General features: G+C 41.1%; 3 protein-coding genes across 4 annotated transcripts in view; 2 read left to right on the top strand and 1 right to left on the bottom strand.

Moving 5' to 3' along the window:
• ccn6 (cellular communication network factor 6) overlaps positions 1-1,103 on the bottom strand; it is a 5,634-nt gene extending 4,531 nt beyond the window's left edge. Inside the window, exon 1 of one of the 2 annotated variants that reach the window (XM_032542468.1) lies at positions 839-1,103. In XM_032542468.1, the coding sequence (XP_032398359.1) occupies positions 839-886 (48 nt within the window). In that variant the 5' untranslated portion in view covers positions 887-1,103. The remainder of the gene's footprint in view (positions 1-838) is intronic. The other variant, XM_032542467.1, reaches the window with a different exon arrangement.
• The window catches only part of tube1 (tubulin, epsilon 1), a 30,682-nt gene extending 22,510 nt beyond the window's left edge, over positions 1-8,172 (top strand). Inside the window, exon 13 of the mRNA XM_032542454.1 lies at positions 8,161-8,172. The gene's annotated coding sequence lies outside the window, so the exon portion shown is untranslated. The remainder of the gene's footprint in view (positions 1-8,160) is intronic.
• si:dkey-119m7.4 (solute carrier family 22 member 6) overlaps positions 5,509-17,774 on the top strand; it is a 15,450-nt gene continuing 3,184 nt past the window's right edge. Inside the window, exons 1-7 of the mRNA XM_032542440.1 lie at positions 5,509-5,865; positions 7,676-7,779; positions 8,006-8,160; positions 10,173-10,341; positions 11,398-11,521; positions 14,333-14,439; positions 17,133-17,344. Coding sequence (XP_032398331.1) covers positions 5,509-5,865; positions 7,676-7,779; positions 8,006-8,160; positions 10,173-10,341; positions 11,398-11,521; positions 14,333-14,439; positions 17,133-17,344 — 1,228 coding nt within the window. The remainder of the gene's footprint in view (positions 5,866-7,675; positions 7,780-8,005; positions 8,161-10,172; positions 10,342-11,397; positions 11,522-14,332; positions 14,440-17,132; positions 17,345-17,774) is intronic.

The raw sequence follows: 17,774 nt of genomic DNA, 5'->3' as shown, positions 1-17,774 counted from the left end.
TTTTTTAGATGTGTTACAGTTAAAATTTAAAAAGCAGAAAATGAAAAAAAGACCCCCTTAAAACAACTGAGATAGTAACCCTAATAAGCTAGAATCGTCTTTCTTTTAACTATAACTGCAAATGATATAATAAATAAAATAAATTTGTTTGCAATTAAAGCATTTTATTTGTTATGGTTGCATAACCAATGTTTTGAACCTTCAGCCTAACTGTTCAGAGAGGAAGAACCCATTTAAAATATAAGTCTATGTCAAGGTGTAAACTGCAGATAGCTCGGAGTGATCACAGCCCAACAGATTCTAAATGCCGTTGTTCAGTCCTGTAAAATGAATGGGTTTGCTTTGCTTGGTATTTGCAGTGATGTAAGCAATGCATGGTGCAACTTGCTTGCTCCAATTCCCCCGGCTACTCACTGCTTCCAAGGGTCACTGAGGGTTATGCCAAAAATCTGAAGCCTGTCTGCCAGGTTTACTGAATGAGCTCATTTCATGGTGTGAAAATGGGTCCACGGGAGCTTTAAATACAAAGACCTCAGACTTTGCTCCCCTTTTGCAAGTTTTTTTTCCCCGGACAGGAAGCCCAATAAAATGAGAGCAACACCAGTCAAAACCAAATGTTCAAGTTAATTTGTTAATGGCTACTTGATTGCTATTTTAGAATTGTTATGTAAAAAAATATATTCCCGTCATTTTCTGAAAAATGCTGGTGCTCCGCTACTGAGAACACCGAAGCATCTCAGTTGTGTGTTTTTCTGTTGCTCCAGGTATGGCAGGCGTTGAGTGCCTTGTCTCAATGTGTCTGTAGTGTTAGAATAGAAAAAGATAATGGTCTTCTTACCTGTTGAGCAAGGATGAGCAGGAGGAAACGGCAGAGAAGTGATAGCATCTCTTAAGTGAGATGGTTTGTGTGAGCTCCAGGAGGGCGCAGGGGGATGAGGGAGCTGGAAGGTGGGATTTAGTGAGGACGACTGGCAGAGGGAGAGGGAAATGGGGAGGGGGGGATTGAGAGAGCTGACCTGTCAGAGAAGGGGACAAAGCACCCTTCTGTCTCCTCTCCAAACACACCTATTCCCCGCCTTACTGATCCAAAAGGGAAATATTTGTCTTCATAACTGCTGGGCCACGCCAGGGCCTTCAAGTCCTGCCCACTTGTTTATTCTTAGTCTGCTCCCATTTACCTGGTGGCAACTAACAGTTAAATATGCAAACCATGCATGGCAGGCTGCTACACAGCACTCAGTAAAGGATATTTCAAGGAATACTTTCTACTAAATTCTTTAATAGACACACACTGAATTCATTGGTAGAATTTTGGTTTGTAAATACATACACTGTATGTTGGTTTAAGCTGTATGGTCCCACTTAATGCAGACCAACATGTATCTGAGTTCACATTCCATTATTATTTACACTGAGTAAAGAGGGCCCTCTCACAGCAAGCCCTCCACCTCCATCCACATTAAAGCCATCTGCACTTCTCATGAACAGACCAGATTAATTGTAATATATGATCCAACGTTTGATTGTTAGCAACATGGCTCTGTGGATGGCAATGCCAGTCAACTGTTGGATGGATTGCTGTGCAATTTTGTAGACATTCTTGGTTCCCAGAGGGTGAACCATAATTACTTTGGTGATCTACTGACGTTTCCTCTAGTGCCACCAGCAGGTCATTTTGTGTCTTGACAACTATTGAATTGCCATCCAATTTGCTACAAAGATTAAGGGTGCCGACTTTAGAGATCTCCGACATTTCCTATAGCACAAAGGGAATTTAACTCCGGTCTTTTGATGGTCTTATTGTACAGACAAAGAAATAGACAAACAGCTTATAACAAGGACAAAGCTGAACACTACGAACTATGAACGGGTAGAAATACATATAAAACTTTGTATGTATGTGTCTGTGTGTGTGTGTGTGTGTGTGTGTGTGTATATATATATATATATATATATATATATAATACTGTGTATATATATACTAGGGCTGTCAAATTTAATCTGTAAACACAAATTCTTTTTAACCCCACTAACGCACGATTAACACACGCACGCTCTGTGATTTTACTCCGTATTTTGTGAAATCAGGAAGCTGGCCGACAACCAATCAGGGCAACGAAACAACGTAGCTCTGAGTGACGCATGCATCCAATCACAATCTTCTTGGCCGGCGTTAAGCACCTTATGCCGACGATGGCTCTGCTAAAAAGTTTCGGGAAGGAACTTGTTTTGGTGGAACATTTGCACACCGCAAAAGACAATGCCACATACAATATTAAATGAAGATAACTGGTGGCACAATACAGTCATGTAGGCCAGCGTTGTGACCAAGTCATCTTTGCTCAAGTCCCAACTAGGCCTCTAGTTGTTTGGTCCAAGTCTTAAGCAAGGCTTAAATTGTGTTGTTTTTTAGGGAGGGGGGGGGCGCGGCAGAGGCTGGCTCTGGTTACGTGGAATGTCACCTCTCTGTGGGGGTAGGAGCCGTGACTTGTGCAGGAAGTGGAAGTGTATCTGAACCAGAGTGGTTGTCTGTTGTTGGACTTCTGTGCTAGTCTCCTCCGGACCAGGACCAGCAGACTAAAGAACAGTTTTTTCCCCAGAGCTGTCTCTTTATTGAACTCTAATCCTCATTGATCCCACTCCCCTCATATACTGACAGACTCTCCTCTCCCTCCTCACACCTGCCTCCATTTTGTTATCTGCAATATTATAATGTTCATCTGCACTGCTGACTGTTACTATAGTAACGACTGTTTACATCTGCATCTTTTGCACACTATACCTTTTTGCACTACCTACATTTCATTTGCATGCTGACTGTTTATTTATATACAGTACCAATTGTTTACATTTACATCCGCACTACCGTACTTTAACTGTAATATGCAATTACTTTCCACCGCACTTTAATTCGGATATTTTCTGCCCACTACCTTATTTCATTAGTATATTATGCTGTTTGCACAATTTGTAAAAAATTTGCAATTATAGTATATCCACCAAATTCCTAGCTGTAAATCTTGCTCACAATACACTGTTATCTATTTTGTATTCATAGGACAAACCCATCTGTAAAACTCTGTTTATAATAGTATTCTTTTCTATATTTATCTACATATCCATGTCTTGCACTTACGGAACCATTGTATATCCTGCACTTACTGCTATTGCACTTCTGGTTAGACCCAAACTGCATTTCGTTGCCTTGTACCTGTACATGTGTAATGACAATAAAGTTGAATCTAATCTAATCTAATCTAATCTAGTCATGGATTGTCCATCAAAAACACCATGTTCGAACATAGGGATGCTCATAAGTGTATGTGGTTCCAGAGCACCCTAGGCCAAAGGTCAATGATCGATTTTATAATTGTTTCATCAGATCTGAGGCCGTATGTTTTGGACACTCGGGTAAAGAGAGAAGGGCGGAGCTGTCAACTGATCACTATCTGGTTGGGTCAGGGGGTGAGGGAAGAGTCTGGACAGACCTGTTAAGCCCAAACGGGTAGTGCGGATAAACTGGGAAGGTCTGTAGGAGGCCCCTGTCCAACGGACTTTCAACTCACACCCCCGGCGGAGCTTTTCGTGCATTGTGCAAAAACGATTGTGGTCTTAGGGTCTTAGGACCAGAGGGTGTGTGCCAATTACAGGGGTATCACACTTCTCAGCCTCCCTGGTAAAGTCTACTCCAAGGTGCTGGAAAGGAGGGTTCGGCCGATAGTCGAACCTCGGATTGAAGAGGAACAACGCGGATTCTGTCGGGAACGGATCAAATCTTCACTCTCGCAGGAGGGAGCCTGGGAGTATGCCCAACCAGTCTACATGTGTTTTGTGGATCTGGAGAAGGCAGAGGAGGGGGGCTGGCGTCTCCCTAAAAGATATCCTCCCCCCATTAAACACACACACACACACACACACACACACACACACACACACAGAATCAAGGAGCATAGCAGTGTTTTTGCATGTTGTACTGTACATTGTTGCCTAGTTTTCTTTTGTCTAAACTTTGTAAAAATGTCATTGTTGCTGTATGAGTGTAGTTAGGCTAACATCATTGCACCACTTGTGTGTAGCCCACAGCCTCTGAGGAGTAGGTCATAACAATTTTATTAATAAGGTTGGAAACATCAACTGCATTTGAAAGAAAAAAAAAAATCACATATTGATTGGGATTTGTATCAGAAGTTCAGTGTGGTCTGGATTCAGTACATAATCTGAACTACCTTTAGGAAAAGAAAACAACAAGCACAAGGTTTTATGGGTTTGAGGAAATAGCCTTAATCTTTGGAGAACCGAGCATTGCGGACTTTCAGGTGGCCAAACCACTAACCAGACAGAACATCATTAAATCCGCAGCACGGAATTTAAAGAATGTAGTGAATACACATCTGTAGTTTGTTTCAGCGACTCCAGATGTCACTTGTTGTGCAGAAAGTAAGGGAATGATCTAAAGAGTGTAGTAGATTAAAGTCCTTAAATGAGCATATTTCTCGAAAACATTGAAGTATTCTTAACCTGTCTTGTGTAAGAAGCCCCCCTCTGGGTAAATAGAACTTAAAGGAGCTGTACTCGAAATACTGAATGAAACAGCGTGCTGGGATTGCCTCCGCATAGCTCTTTTCTTTTTACAGCCAAATGCACTTACACTCACGCATGTGTCTCATTAACCATTTAGAACATTGTTAACTGAACACCCCTTCATTTCACTTTCCTCTACGAGCGCTCGTTACCGCTTTCAGAATCAACTCAAGTCGAGTCAGAAGATAAAAAAAGGATAGGAAGCAAAAGCAGGAACTAAAGCAGAAATGCCATATGATACCTGCCATAAACTTTTAAGAGAAGACACTCAAAAATCTTTGTTTCTTCAGTCTATAAAACTCAACCGAGTGACATTTTTCTTAGTATATGGCCAAAAACCATGGGTATAAAGTCTACAGTCTGCATGTCGTGGCCCTTTTTCAGTGAGAGAAGTAGGGGGAAAGAGATTAAAGCAGCAGCTGAGCCATCAACACACAGCAGCTCCGCCCACAGAGAGCAAACACCTCCCTCCTGTTTTAGTGCACTCCCCTTCCCTTAGAGAGCCCCAGAGTTCACACAGATGTATCTCAAACTGAAGCACAAAAACAAGTGGGACTGCATCTGAATGAGGACACTTTATCTACTTGTTATGGCGTGTCAAGACCAAAAAAAAAGGCATTCCAGGGTTCTGCGGCAATGGGAGTGTCACTTAGTATGAATGGCCCGGTTAATTTTTGTGGCGTCATGTTGTGTTATTTAACACCCCAGTGTAGTCACTCGATTCTTGACTCGATTCGCAGTTGAAGGCAGCTTTGTTTCACGGAGACGCATCAGCGTACAGTATTTTATCTCAGACTTTTGTCTGACACTTGGCCCTCTGCCTCTAGTTGCTTGTGCATCTTTGGCACTTGACTCTGATTTTGAATCATCAGATCTGTTACAAAATAGCACATTTTAAGTGTGAATCTACAAAAAAAAGCCAGAAAAATGAACTTTGATGAAATTATCCGTCTTATTGGAGGCTTTGGGAAGTTCCAGAAGATCTTGTATGTATGGATCTGTCTACCTCAGATCTTTCTGGCTTTCCACATGCTGGTCTCTGTCTTCACTGGGGCTGTTCCTCCGCATTTGTGTCGCTCCTCGTGGCCCACGGCGGGCGCTCCGGCCTCTTCAGATTTCAACATCAGCCATCTGTCCGTCCTCGAGGGCCGGCCTGAGCTGTCCTGCACGGTTCCCTTGAACCACAGCGGGGCTGTAGCTCATGGCGATGGACACCCTGCTGGGAGATGCCAGAGAGGCTGGGAGTACAGCACAGAGACCTTCCAAAGCACCACAGTTACAGAGGTGAGTGGAAAAAAACATGACATGACATGAACAATATTGCAGTGAAAGGTTTCCCCATCAGTTCCTTCAACTTGTGCATGATTCATTGTAGAGGGGGGGAATCCACAAGGTCCTGATTTGATAACATTTCAAATCAAGTCAGTAATGTAAAACGATCTCAATTAGTTTAGGGAAATGTGAGATTTTGGTACACTTATGCTCCAAATTGTACAAGCATAAAGCAACCCTCCAACATGTTTTATAATGCACCATGTTAATGTTTACATTAAGAATTGACTCCCAACAAGTACTTTTTACTTAACAGGACTGACATGACCATCCATTTGAGGATTTTATAAATGGAAATCCGATCACTCAGACAAAGATCGATTGTGAGAACGGCACCGCCTTATTATTCAACTCACATTCAGCCGGTCAAAGCCCTTTCTGCTGCAGGGTTAACTCAAACACGCTTGTGCTTTCAGTTTAACATTAGGGGCCCTATTTGCACCTAGCGCAGCGCAAGGGCCAACGCAAGAACAATGCAGTTGTCAATTTCCCGTTCAGCGCCCGTGTCGTTTGAATAGCAAATGCACCTGCTCCCGTGTGTGCGCCCATGGGAGGTGTGTTCAGGTAAATTCTTGACGTATTGCTATCTTGAGGCAACAGGAACTGATCCCGCCATTGACCAACAAAAAACCTGGTCTTAAGTTGTAACGCAGCATTTCATTGTTATTTTAACAGTGCATTAGTAAAATGCCCCTAGGCTCGTGCACAGCGTGAGCACACTATTCTTGTTACACACACACACACAGGGAAGCGCAGCAGCGCACACACATGCAGAAGATTAAAAATACGCCATTAAAATAAATATCTGCCTGCTTCTATGGGAATTTAAGATAGGGGTGTGTGTGCTTATGCCCTCTGTATTTTAAGGAAGAACATTAATTTATTTATGATACATTAATAATTCACAAAAAGAAATTGGTGTCCTTAAAGGTTGGATTTTTCCAATATTTTAAGCCATTACGATCAGTTTCCAAAAGATGTTTTTTTAATTCTCTTGTTCGTCAACTTTACCATGGATATATAAACATATGACCACAACTGTATCTGGATTGTCATTGCATATAATTACACAACGAACTTAGTTGGAGCAATCCAGTTTGCAGTATATAAATACAATGCAAAATGGATGCACACACCTCACACCCACAAACCTTACTCATGGCCACATATACATAACTCACACTAGAAATACCTTTTTAAAAAAGACACCTATTACCCATGGTATAGATAAATAAAATATCTATAAAATCTGTGGTGAATCTTAATACGAATATGGCTCTGTCAATTTCCAGCTGTTGATATTTGAAGGGCCTTTAGTGGTATACAGGGTTAAACCTAGCATTACAAAGCTAAGCTGGTACCACCTTTTGGGGACCACCTAAGCCAATGAATGTAAAATCTGTGTGAGCATCAAACCTAACCAAATGGCTTTTCTCAGATCTAATGTGTGTTATTTTGTAATTATCTGCTCCAGGTTTCCCAACGTTTTAGTCCCAGATTTGATCATGATAATGGCCCAAAATGATGGGACATTGCATACGCTTTTTTTAATGAAAAACATCACATATAATTGAGGGAGGACCCTTAAACCCCCCACCAAATACATGCATCTAAGTCTTCCACAAACCCAGGGAAAGCACTGGTATATACTGTGAATGGCGTTGACGCAGAGCAGGTTTCTTCTTCAGCCTCAAGGACAGAACGATGAGACATAAAAGAAGACAAACGTTTTTTTACTGAACCTGTTCTGTGCTTCTTGCAGTGGGACCTGGTTTGTGACAGTGCCAACCTGAACATCATGGGCTCCTCCATATACATGTTGGGCCTCCTAGTTGGAGCTGTTTTGTTTGGAAGCTTGGCTGATAAGTACGTTTGATGACACCCATCCATCTTCAGAGCCCTGTTGAATAGATGACGGAACTCCTTACCACTTGTTCCCATGTCTGATTTCTGCATTACTTTCTGGACTGATTTCTTTTAATTCATCACGTGCTTTCATCATGTGCTGTCTAAGAATTACGCATCATTTCAAACTAAATTCAAGTGTTGTTTACATGGAACTAATGTTCGTAAATGTCTTGTTTTGTTCCAGGTATGGTCGCAGGATCATCATTCTTGTTAACCTGGCTATCCAGGCCGTCTTTGGGGTCGGTGCTGCCTTCGCCCCTAATTTCTATGTCTACGTCGCCCTTCGCTTTATGGTTGGAACATCTGTCTCTGGTGTCATCATGAATGCCTTTGTCCTAGGTCAGTGTCTCAAAGAAGGTTCAAGCAATGTGTGATTTTGTCTGCAACAAGTGTTGCGACCACCACGCGCGACTATAACTAGTTCTCATTGCGTCACGTTTCCCCCCCGAGTTTCACCAGAGAGAATGTCACACATACTCAAGACAATTTATAGATCTCATTAGCAACGGTCTGCCTAAACAAAACCACTAACAGATTGACAGTGTCACTGATGGACAGGTTGAGGAACAGGAGCACCCTTCCCAGCCGTGGATATTTCAAATGTTTGGCAAAATAAGCCAACACTGTCTCCTAAAAGTCAATAGGGATAAGAAGGGAATTCTATTACTATATACTGTCTCCCAATTCATTTCAATTCAAGGGGCTTTATTGGCATTAAAGTTTCAATAACAATGTTCATCAGGCAAAACACAACCAGTTATATTATTGTTATATATTAACACAATATTAAGATGGGTTTATATCAAATATCTGTATCACAACTATAAATACAAAAGTTATTATGAAATATGAAACAAAAAGAAGTTGTTAAGACAGTCAAATTTAACATTAGATATATAAATATATGTACAGATATTTATAATGTGTGTGTGTGGGGGGGGATTTGCTGTCCCTCAGGTTGTGGCATGTTTGTATATACTGAGCATATGTTTTCTCCTTCTCCAAGGGGAATGTTTCATTTTGAATTTACATTCATATCTTTGAAATCTGGGATTACATAGTTAAATTTGTTCAAATAAATGTTCCTTGTGTCATTGCATGCATCGCTGTCTCAGCCTCACCTGTCCAACAGTGACCACATGTTCTGTTTTCTTTTGGTTGCCAAGACTTTTTTTTGTCTTCCTGTTTCAGTTGCCAGTTTGTGGTCACGGCGCCTGTGCTTGGTTAGGATCTGCCTCTGCTTTCTCTCTCTGACAGTAGAGAGATCTTCTGCTAATTCCTTATCTCTTTTTATGAGTAGGTAACAGTCTGATCTAGTTCGGCAGTTAGTTTCCTCTTTCCCGTGTTCCACATGGGTTTCTTTGCATTATGTTATAATTTGCTTTACTTTGATTGGTGTTTGGGGAACAGTGTTGTTGTGAGGATGCTCAGACTGTGTCTGGGGGGGGGACTCTTTTCTGGGCTCAGCTGTTGAGTTCGGAGGGCTTTGGTGTGGAGGGTGTCTTGGGGGCTGAATTTCAGGTGGTTAAAAAAAGCGTTGAGTGTTCTCTTTTGAGTTCTCTCTCTCTCTGTCTGTCTCTCTCTCTCTGTCGCTGTCTCTCTTTTTTTGTCAATACAATTTTAATTGTGTGTTTCTCTGTCCCCACATCTCTCTCTCTCTCTCTCTCTCTCTCTCTCTGTGTCTCTCGATCTCTCTGTCTCTCTCTCTGTCAATCCAATTTCAATTGTGTGTGTGTGTGTGTGTGTGTGTGTGTGTGTGTGTGTGTGTGTGTGTGTGTGTGTGTCTCACTTTCTCTATGTGGGTGAACGAGTCCTTTTCAAGCTTCAAGCTGTTGTTTTGTTTGTTGTTGAAAAAAATAATTCCTTAATTAATGAAGTGCTTTTCAAAAACAAGTTACAAAGTGCTTTACATTCATTTTAAAAAAAACAACTAGTAAAGCGTTAACATAGGAAAGTAATAAAAAAGCAAGACAAAAATGACAGTTATTAAGCAAACAAACAAAGAAAATCAATAAAAAAAGCAAGTCTAAAACAATGACACGTTTTCTGTTTAAAATGTAAAATACTGTTACACTATTTTTTAGAGATGGATGAATAACCAGCATATAAAAACAAACAAGGGACTGTCCCCCGATTTTACACCAAGAGGTCCTACTAGTCATGAAAAGTACAGCTAATTCTGTGAAAACCCGTAATGTTTATAAAGTCTGAGAAAATAACCTGCTGATTGATATGGATTGGACTGGGCTGATACACCTGTACATGAAGTATCTTAAAGAGTTATTGTATGTACATACATTATGACATGTAATTCATACAGAATGTCCCTGCCCTGTTTGTCTCCCATGCAGGGACAGAATGGACAGGCTCTAAGCAGCGGATGTTGGCTGGTATAATCACTGACTACTCCTTTGGCGTCGGCTACATTTCGCTGGCTGGTATTGCGTACCTCATAAGAGACTGGCGTAAACTGCAGCTAGCAATCTCCGCACCTGGTTTTCTCTTCATCTTTTACATTTGGTGAGTGGATGGGCAGCAGTGTAACGCAGATTTGATTCACTTCAGTTCAGTCGCTTTTTGATCTCAAATGGAAAACTTGATCTGCAGTCAGGAGTACAAGATAAAAAAACACATACTGTACCAACAAGGTACAAATAAAGAAAGACAACAATACAAAGACATGAAGTATCTCTTGAACATAATACATACAACAAGATTTTTCACAAAAACACAAGAGCAATCGCTAAAAAAAATTCTACATTACATGTGCAAATTTAACCGAGTTGCACATGTAGTGTCACACTGCCAGACCTTCCTCCACAGCACAGGAAGGTCTGATAAAGGAGATCCTTTTACACAAAGACCTACTTTGAGCAGTATCTCTGCGTGCCTCTTGCTATAGAGTTTACTTATAGTAAGTAATTAAGATTTTATATATATATATATATATATATATATATATATATATATATATATATATATATATGTAAGGCCTTTTAAAACAAAGTGCTTCATAGAATACATTAAGAAACAGCTATAATGCACAGCCATATACAGATGACTCAGATAAATTACAGCCCCTGAACAAAAAAAGAAAGTCAGTAGAAATCAGTTTTTAAAAGTCTTTTCGAAGCCATTTACAGACTTGGCTAATTTAACAAAGGAGGGAGGACAGATCCAGAGTAGTCTCACAATGCCAGACCTTCCTCCACAGCGCTGCAGAGGAAGGTCTGGCTAATCCACACAGCATTTCTCGGGTAGGAGAATAAACATGCTCTGGTTTATTGACATTTCTTTAAACCAATCCCAATCTTCTTGGATGGAGCGACGGTGACACTGCTAAATATCCTCAGGAACGTGTACGTTCTAAGGTTGATTCAGTCATGCAAACACACCTGAATAATGGCTGCATTCTATTGTGCTCCATGTTAGGTAATGCTCTTTTTCTCTCTACAACAGGCCTATTACAAATCAATTTGGCCACAGTGTGAAATGTCAAAGTGCCCCCCTGCAGCACAGTGGGTCAAGTAAGTGTTTGTAATAGGTCATCTGAGCAATGTGTCTTTCCATTGTCAGGGTGTTGCCAAAGTCAGCCCGCTGGTTAATGGCCAATGACAAAAAAGAGGAAGCATGGGAACTGATCCAAAAAGCAGCGCAGATGAACGGGAAGCCCCTCACCAAAGATTTGGAGATGTGTCAGGTAGAGATGCAACATCTTTTTTATTTTATTTTGTATTTACTACTACATTTACTTAATTCTTTCAAAATGTCAAAAACAAATATCCATTGCAGCCAAAACTGAAGTTGAAAGCCTGTGCAGATTTACCAATTTTTTGAAAACAATAAGTCCTTGATTTCAGACAGAGTTGGAAAACAGTTTTAATGTTTCGTTTCCAGCTGATTAGTTATAAAACAAGAATGGCGTAAAATGGGTCCAGTCCAGGGGCGATTCTAGGATCAGACTTTTAGGGAGTCTCAGCCCCTAATGAGAATGTGCCCCTCCCCCCACCCCCCTGCTAAATCACTCATTTTATTAGCCAATAATCTCTGAGCTTGCTACTGAACAACATCAGCTAATGTTTTTTGACACTATTAACACTATGATGGAACTAAACCTGACACTTTAGTGATAACGACCATTTTAACACAGTGTTCTAACATTCAACAATTTTAGTTTCTTATGTTTCAATTTGGGTTATAATTTGCGCCATGAAATGACCAACTTCTTCTCTGGGGACTACCAACGTTAAACTTCACAGCCGCACTCCTGCTCCCCCTCTGGTAGATTTGATAGACTAGCAAGACTCAGCAAAACAGGATATTAAATCTGTTTCAAGCCCTTTGAATTTGTAATTGTTTTTCATCTGTCAGTAACAGACACATTCAGAAACTCTCACGTGAACCACTTAAATGGATTTAAAAAAAGATTACATTTAGGGAGCATGAGCCCCCCTTTAAAAGGGTCTAAAACTGCCCATGGTCTAGTAGTCTATGATCAATGCAGAACACATGGGAGTAAAGAGAAACGTGACGATGTAACCGGCTCTTGTTTTGTTCTGACACAACCTTGTTTGGCTGCTAAGCAGCAATACTTGGTCATACTTCCAAAAAGTATGTTTCTCTCACTGTGTTTTCACTCCACCAAAGGTAATTGAAACATTTAATCGCCTCGTTATGGCAAACAGGTTAGCTAGCTACTGCTAGCGTTAGCCGGTAACTTAAAGTAAAGATTTTTTGTGCTGCCATACTTACATATGAATGGCGGCAGTACATTTGAACCCAGAGGGTTCATTTGAACCCAGAGTTCAAATGTACCCACTGTTAAATCTCTACTGGTATAACACACTTCAGGAGGGTTGAAAATCAGAAACTTTCCCCCTTTTAGCATTTAGCTTAGCGCAGTGCTATTGCAACCATTAACAACACTGGCTTGGCCGCATCATCCTCCCCAGCAACCATTTTTACTTTACATAAATGTTTCCATCAGTCATAATTATTTAAATATGTACAGTACTGTGTTTTGTTAATATACACTACCGTTCAAAAGTTTGGGGTCACATTGAAATGTCCTCATTTTTAAAGGAAAAGCACTGTACTTTTCAATGAAGATAACTTTAAACTAGTCTTAACTTTGAAGAAATACACTCTATACATTGCTAATGTGGTGAAAGACTATTCTAGCTGCAAATGTCTGGTTTTGGTGCAATATCTACATAGGTGTATAGAGGCCCATTTCCAGCAACTATCACTCCCAGTGTTCTAATGGTACATGTGTTGCTCATTGGCTCAGAAGGCTAATTGATGATAGAAAACCCTTGTGCAATCATGTTCACACATCTGAAAACAGTTTAGGTCGTTACAGAAGCTACAAAACTGACCTTCCTTTGAGCAGATTGAGTTTCTGGAGCATCACATTTGTGGGGTCAATTAAACGCTCAAAACGGCCAGAAAAAGAGAACTTCATCTGAAACTCGACAGTCTATTTTGTCCTTAGAAATGAAGTATTCCATGCGAGACATTGCTAAGAATTGAAGATTTCCTACAACGGTGTGTACTACTCCCTTCAGAGGACAGCACAAACAGGCTCTAACCAGAGTAGAAAAGAAGTGGGAGGCCGGTTGCACAACTGAGCAAGAAGATAAGTACATTAGGTCTCTAGTTTGAGAAACAGAACCACAGGTCCCAACTGGCATCTTCATTAAATATACCCGCAAAACACAGTGTCAAATCTACAGTGAAGAGGCGGCTGCGGGATTCTGGGCTTCAGGGGCAGAGTGGCAAAGAAAAAGCCAATCTGAGACTGGCCAATAAAGAAAAAAGATTAAGCTGGGCAAAAGAACACAGAATATGGACAGAGGAAGACTGAAAAAAGTGTTGTGGACGGATGAATCCAAGGTGAGGTGTTGGATCACAAAGAAGAACGTTTGTGAGACGCAGAACAAATGAAAAGATGCTGGAAGAATGCCTGACGCCATCTGTTAAGCATGGTGGAGGTAATGTGATGGTCTGGGGTTGCTTTGGTGCTGGTAAGGTGGAGATTGTACAGGTAAAATGGATTTCTGGAAGAAGGAAGGCTATCACTCCATTTTTGCAACGCCATGCCATACCCAGTAGACAGCGCTTGACTGGAGCCAATTTCATCCTACAACAGGACAATGACCCTAAACACACCTCCAAATTGTGCAAGAACTATTTAGAGCAGAAGCAGGCAGCTGGTATTCTATCGGTAATGGAGTGGCCAGCGCAGTCACCAGATCTGAACCCCATTGAGCTGTTGTGGGAGCAGCTTGACCGTATGGTACGCAAGAAGTGCCCATCCAACCAATCCAACTTGTGGGAGCTGCTTCTGCTTCTATTTTCTATTCATTTCACAACGTATGGTGGTGAATAAGTGTGACTTTTCAGGAAAACACAAAATTGTTTGGGTGACCCCAAACTTTTGAATGGTAGTGTATATATATTCTTAATTCCAAAGTCTCTTAGTCACTGTTCTTCTCACTGTTTTCACCAGGTCTATGAAATTAAAGAGAAAACTGAGGGGAAGAAAAATCACTCCTTCATAGACCTCGTTCGAACCCCAAAAATGAGGAAGCAGTCTTTGATAGTGTTTTATCTCTGGTGAGTATGAGCAGAGCATACCCTTTTTCTTCAGGTCAGTGTTCACATCTGAATCTAAAAAATGTTTGGACTTACGTCCAAGTCAAGCCAACATTTGACACGCCAAAAAAAGCTTCACAGAGTTTACATTTTGAAATAATCTGATAACTATGCCATACTGTACTGTACATACTCTAAGATGCTGTAGATTAGTCCTGCAGTAATCCATTTTTATTTGTTTTTAGTGGTTCACAATAGGTTTGGGTGAAATAATAGATACGGCATAGTATTGCGATATTTTCCGTTGCTATACTGTATCAATACACAGATGCCAAGTAATCAATCTTTTATTATATACAGTATGTGTTGGTCAGTTTGTTTGCTTGAAAATCCCATTTTGCAGCAATACAGTTAAAGTGACATGAACAAACAGAGAAAAAAATTATCATTTTAGATAAAACAAATGTTGACAAAGTTTCCTTTTGGGGACATCATTTGTTGCCCTTCCACATTCCAAACAGTCTTGTCTAGTCTTTGTTTTTACCACTCACTCCTCTTCGCCATCTCATCAAAGCTTTCTTTGAGCTCATTCCTGCCTCACAATATCTAAAACACTATTTTTTTTTGTATATTTGCAAAATTGTTACAAAATTAGTGGACTAAAAAGGAGAGACAAAGAAGAAAAGAGGAAAAAAATCAAAATAAATAAGGGCAGAAAAAAGGGGTGCAGTGCATAATCATACATTGCGGGTTATGTTACACACCACCTTTCATTGGAGTTTGGTGTTTTTTGCCCCCAACATCTCCTTCCAGGCAGCAATGGTTATGTTTAGGGTTAAGGTTAGGGTTAGCTGCCTCGAAGGCGATGTTGGGGAAAAAAAACACCATCGGGCCCTTTCATTTCCAAGGCCAAATTCCTTTATCACTAAAAAAGGTATACCACACTCACATGGATTCCAAACTAATTTAGGCAGAATATTTAGAGAAGTGAGTCAAGCATTTGTTTCTAAAAAGCTGTGTGGAACATCACCTAACCAAGCTTCCCACATAAAACATAATAATAACACCATTGTGTTTGTACAAACATCTACAGAAAACCAGAATATCCTAGGAGAAAACATGATAAAAACTAGAACGACGGAACACAAGTGACTAAATAGAGTTCCTGGGGCTAACAATGGGGATTAGTGACAGATTTTTGGAGTTCCGAGCACCGGAATACACATGTGCTCTCTCTTACTTAAGCAGGATTTTTGCTTCTCCAGAAGCTCCACGCAGAGCTTTTGCCATAGCCGACGTTAGTGGCCTGAAGTTATACTTGTGCGTTGGTGTGTGCGTCAATCTTCTAGGGAGAATAGCAGGGGCGGCATCCGTGTGCGTATGGAGAGTGTGGTAGAGCGAGTGAGAGAGTGACGGCGTTATCTTCGGAGCGAGTGGACCCTGTTCTTTCTGACCACGGTGGGAAATCTGTAGCAGAAGAAGTTAACCCGCTCCTTGACTTCATGTTGTTTACGGAGAAGGAGAATCAGGAAATGAGTCGAGGCGGAAATGCAACGCTAGCAAGCCGCGGCCGTGCACCGCCGCGATGTGTAGTTGAGGTGTAGTTAAAAATGTTTTGACAGGTGCATGTCATGCTACGCTGTAGGGTCCTTGTCTCCACATACCTGCGTATGAAATCTAAATCTAATCTCAAAGGTTGTTGTTGTTTCCCGTAACGCAGGGATTTTGACAACAGCAGCACACAGAGAGCGGATGGTGAGGGACGATGTCAGGCAGTTACCCTGGAAATTCAATTCAATTTAATTTATAGTATCAAATCATAACAACAGTTATCTCAAGACACTTTACAGATAGAGTAGGTCTAGACCACACTCTGTAATTTATAAAGTCCCAACAATTCCAGTAATTCCCCCAAAAGCAAGTATTTAGTGCGACAGTGGGAAAGAAAAACTCCCTTTTAGGAAGAAACCTAAAGACCCAGGCTCTTGGTAGGCGGTGTCTGACGGTGCCGGTTGGGGGTGTGATGCACAGTGGCAATAACAGTCACAATAAAGAAAATGGAACAGTAACCAAAAAATTGTAGTAGTAGTAGTCATAGCAGGTTACTGCAGAGCATTACAGGGTGTCGCGTGGCACAGTAGGTTATAGCTGGACGTAGCAGGACGCAGCAGGACACTGCAGGGCACCGGAGAACGGAGCAGGGTGTACCACGGCGACAGCTGCAACCAAGATCTTGGTGCCATCCCAATCCAAGGAAATGTGCTTCCCAGACTACTGTGCAAGTAGTCTTGATCCAGACTACTTGCATTTTATCTTAAAGCCACCATGTGTAAGATTTGTTACTTAAAATTTCTGAAGCGTATCTCATCATTTTAAGGTTGCCACACATGCTAACTTTAGTCACTCTTTACTTGAAGGTATTGACATAAGAGTGACATGACACTGTCATTATTGTCTCATAAATATTATAAACAACTCATAAATGTTTATGACATATCACTTCTTTGTCATTTGTTTGGATCATGGTTAGGGTTAGGGTTCATGTGTCATGAGTGTTGCATGCCAATGTGATGTGTTCATGACAGTGTCATATCACTCTTATGTAGATACTTTCAACTAAAGTGTTAACTGGATGTTTAGACATTGTCTCACGTCTCTGCTAAATACAGGAACAGTGTGTTGGTTAAAATTATGCTTTTTTGTGTCTGTCCCAGGTTCGCCAACGTGCTCGTTTACTACGGCCTGTCTCTCAACATTTCTGACTTTGGAATGAATATCTATCTGACGCAGATGATCTTTGGCCTGGTAGAGATGCCTGCGCGCACCATCATCCTGTTCACCCTCAACCGCTCCCGCAAGTTCACCCAGATAACGTTCCTGGCAGTAGGTGGCACGGCCTGCCTGCTGACCATCTTCATCCCCAGTGGTAAGGACACACACATGCCTAATGTGCAGCTCAACTGTAAACTGTTGACCTCCAGATCGTCCAACCTGGGGAATTACCCGCAAGCCAACACTGGAATAAGACCACTTCAAAAATAAATTAAATAAATAAATAAATACAAGGTGTTTTTTTGCTTATAAATTAAAAAAATCTGCCAATGGAACAAGTAAAATTCCCTTGGTAATCTTAAATAAGATCATTTATTTATACTATTTTTCGATACCCAGTGGGAAAATTACAATTTACACTCTGTGTACACTTTGTTAGTAATCACACACAGGCCTGTAATACACACACACGCTCAGGACCTATACATGCACTAATGGAGAGATGTCCGAGTGAGTGGGCTGCCAGCTGGACCAGCGCCCCTGAGCGGTTGGGGGGGGTACGGTGCCTTGCTCAAGGGCACCTG

This window comes from Etheostoma spectabile, chromosome 18, assembly GCF_008692095.1.
Source record: "Etheostoma spectabile isolate EspeVRDwgs_2016 chromosome 18, UIUC_Espe_1.0, whole genome shotgun sequence".
NCBI classification, from domain to species: Eukaryota; Metazoa; Chordata; class Actinopteri; order Perciformes; family Percidae; genus Etheostoma; species Etheostoma spectabile.
Note: the sequence above shows the minus strand (reverse complement) of the source record. Positions and strands in the feature narration are given on the sequence as shown.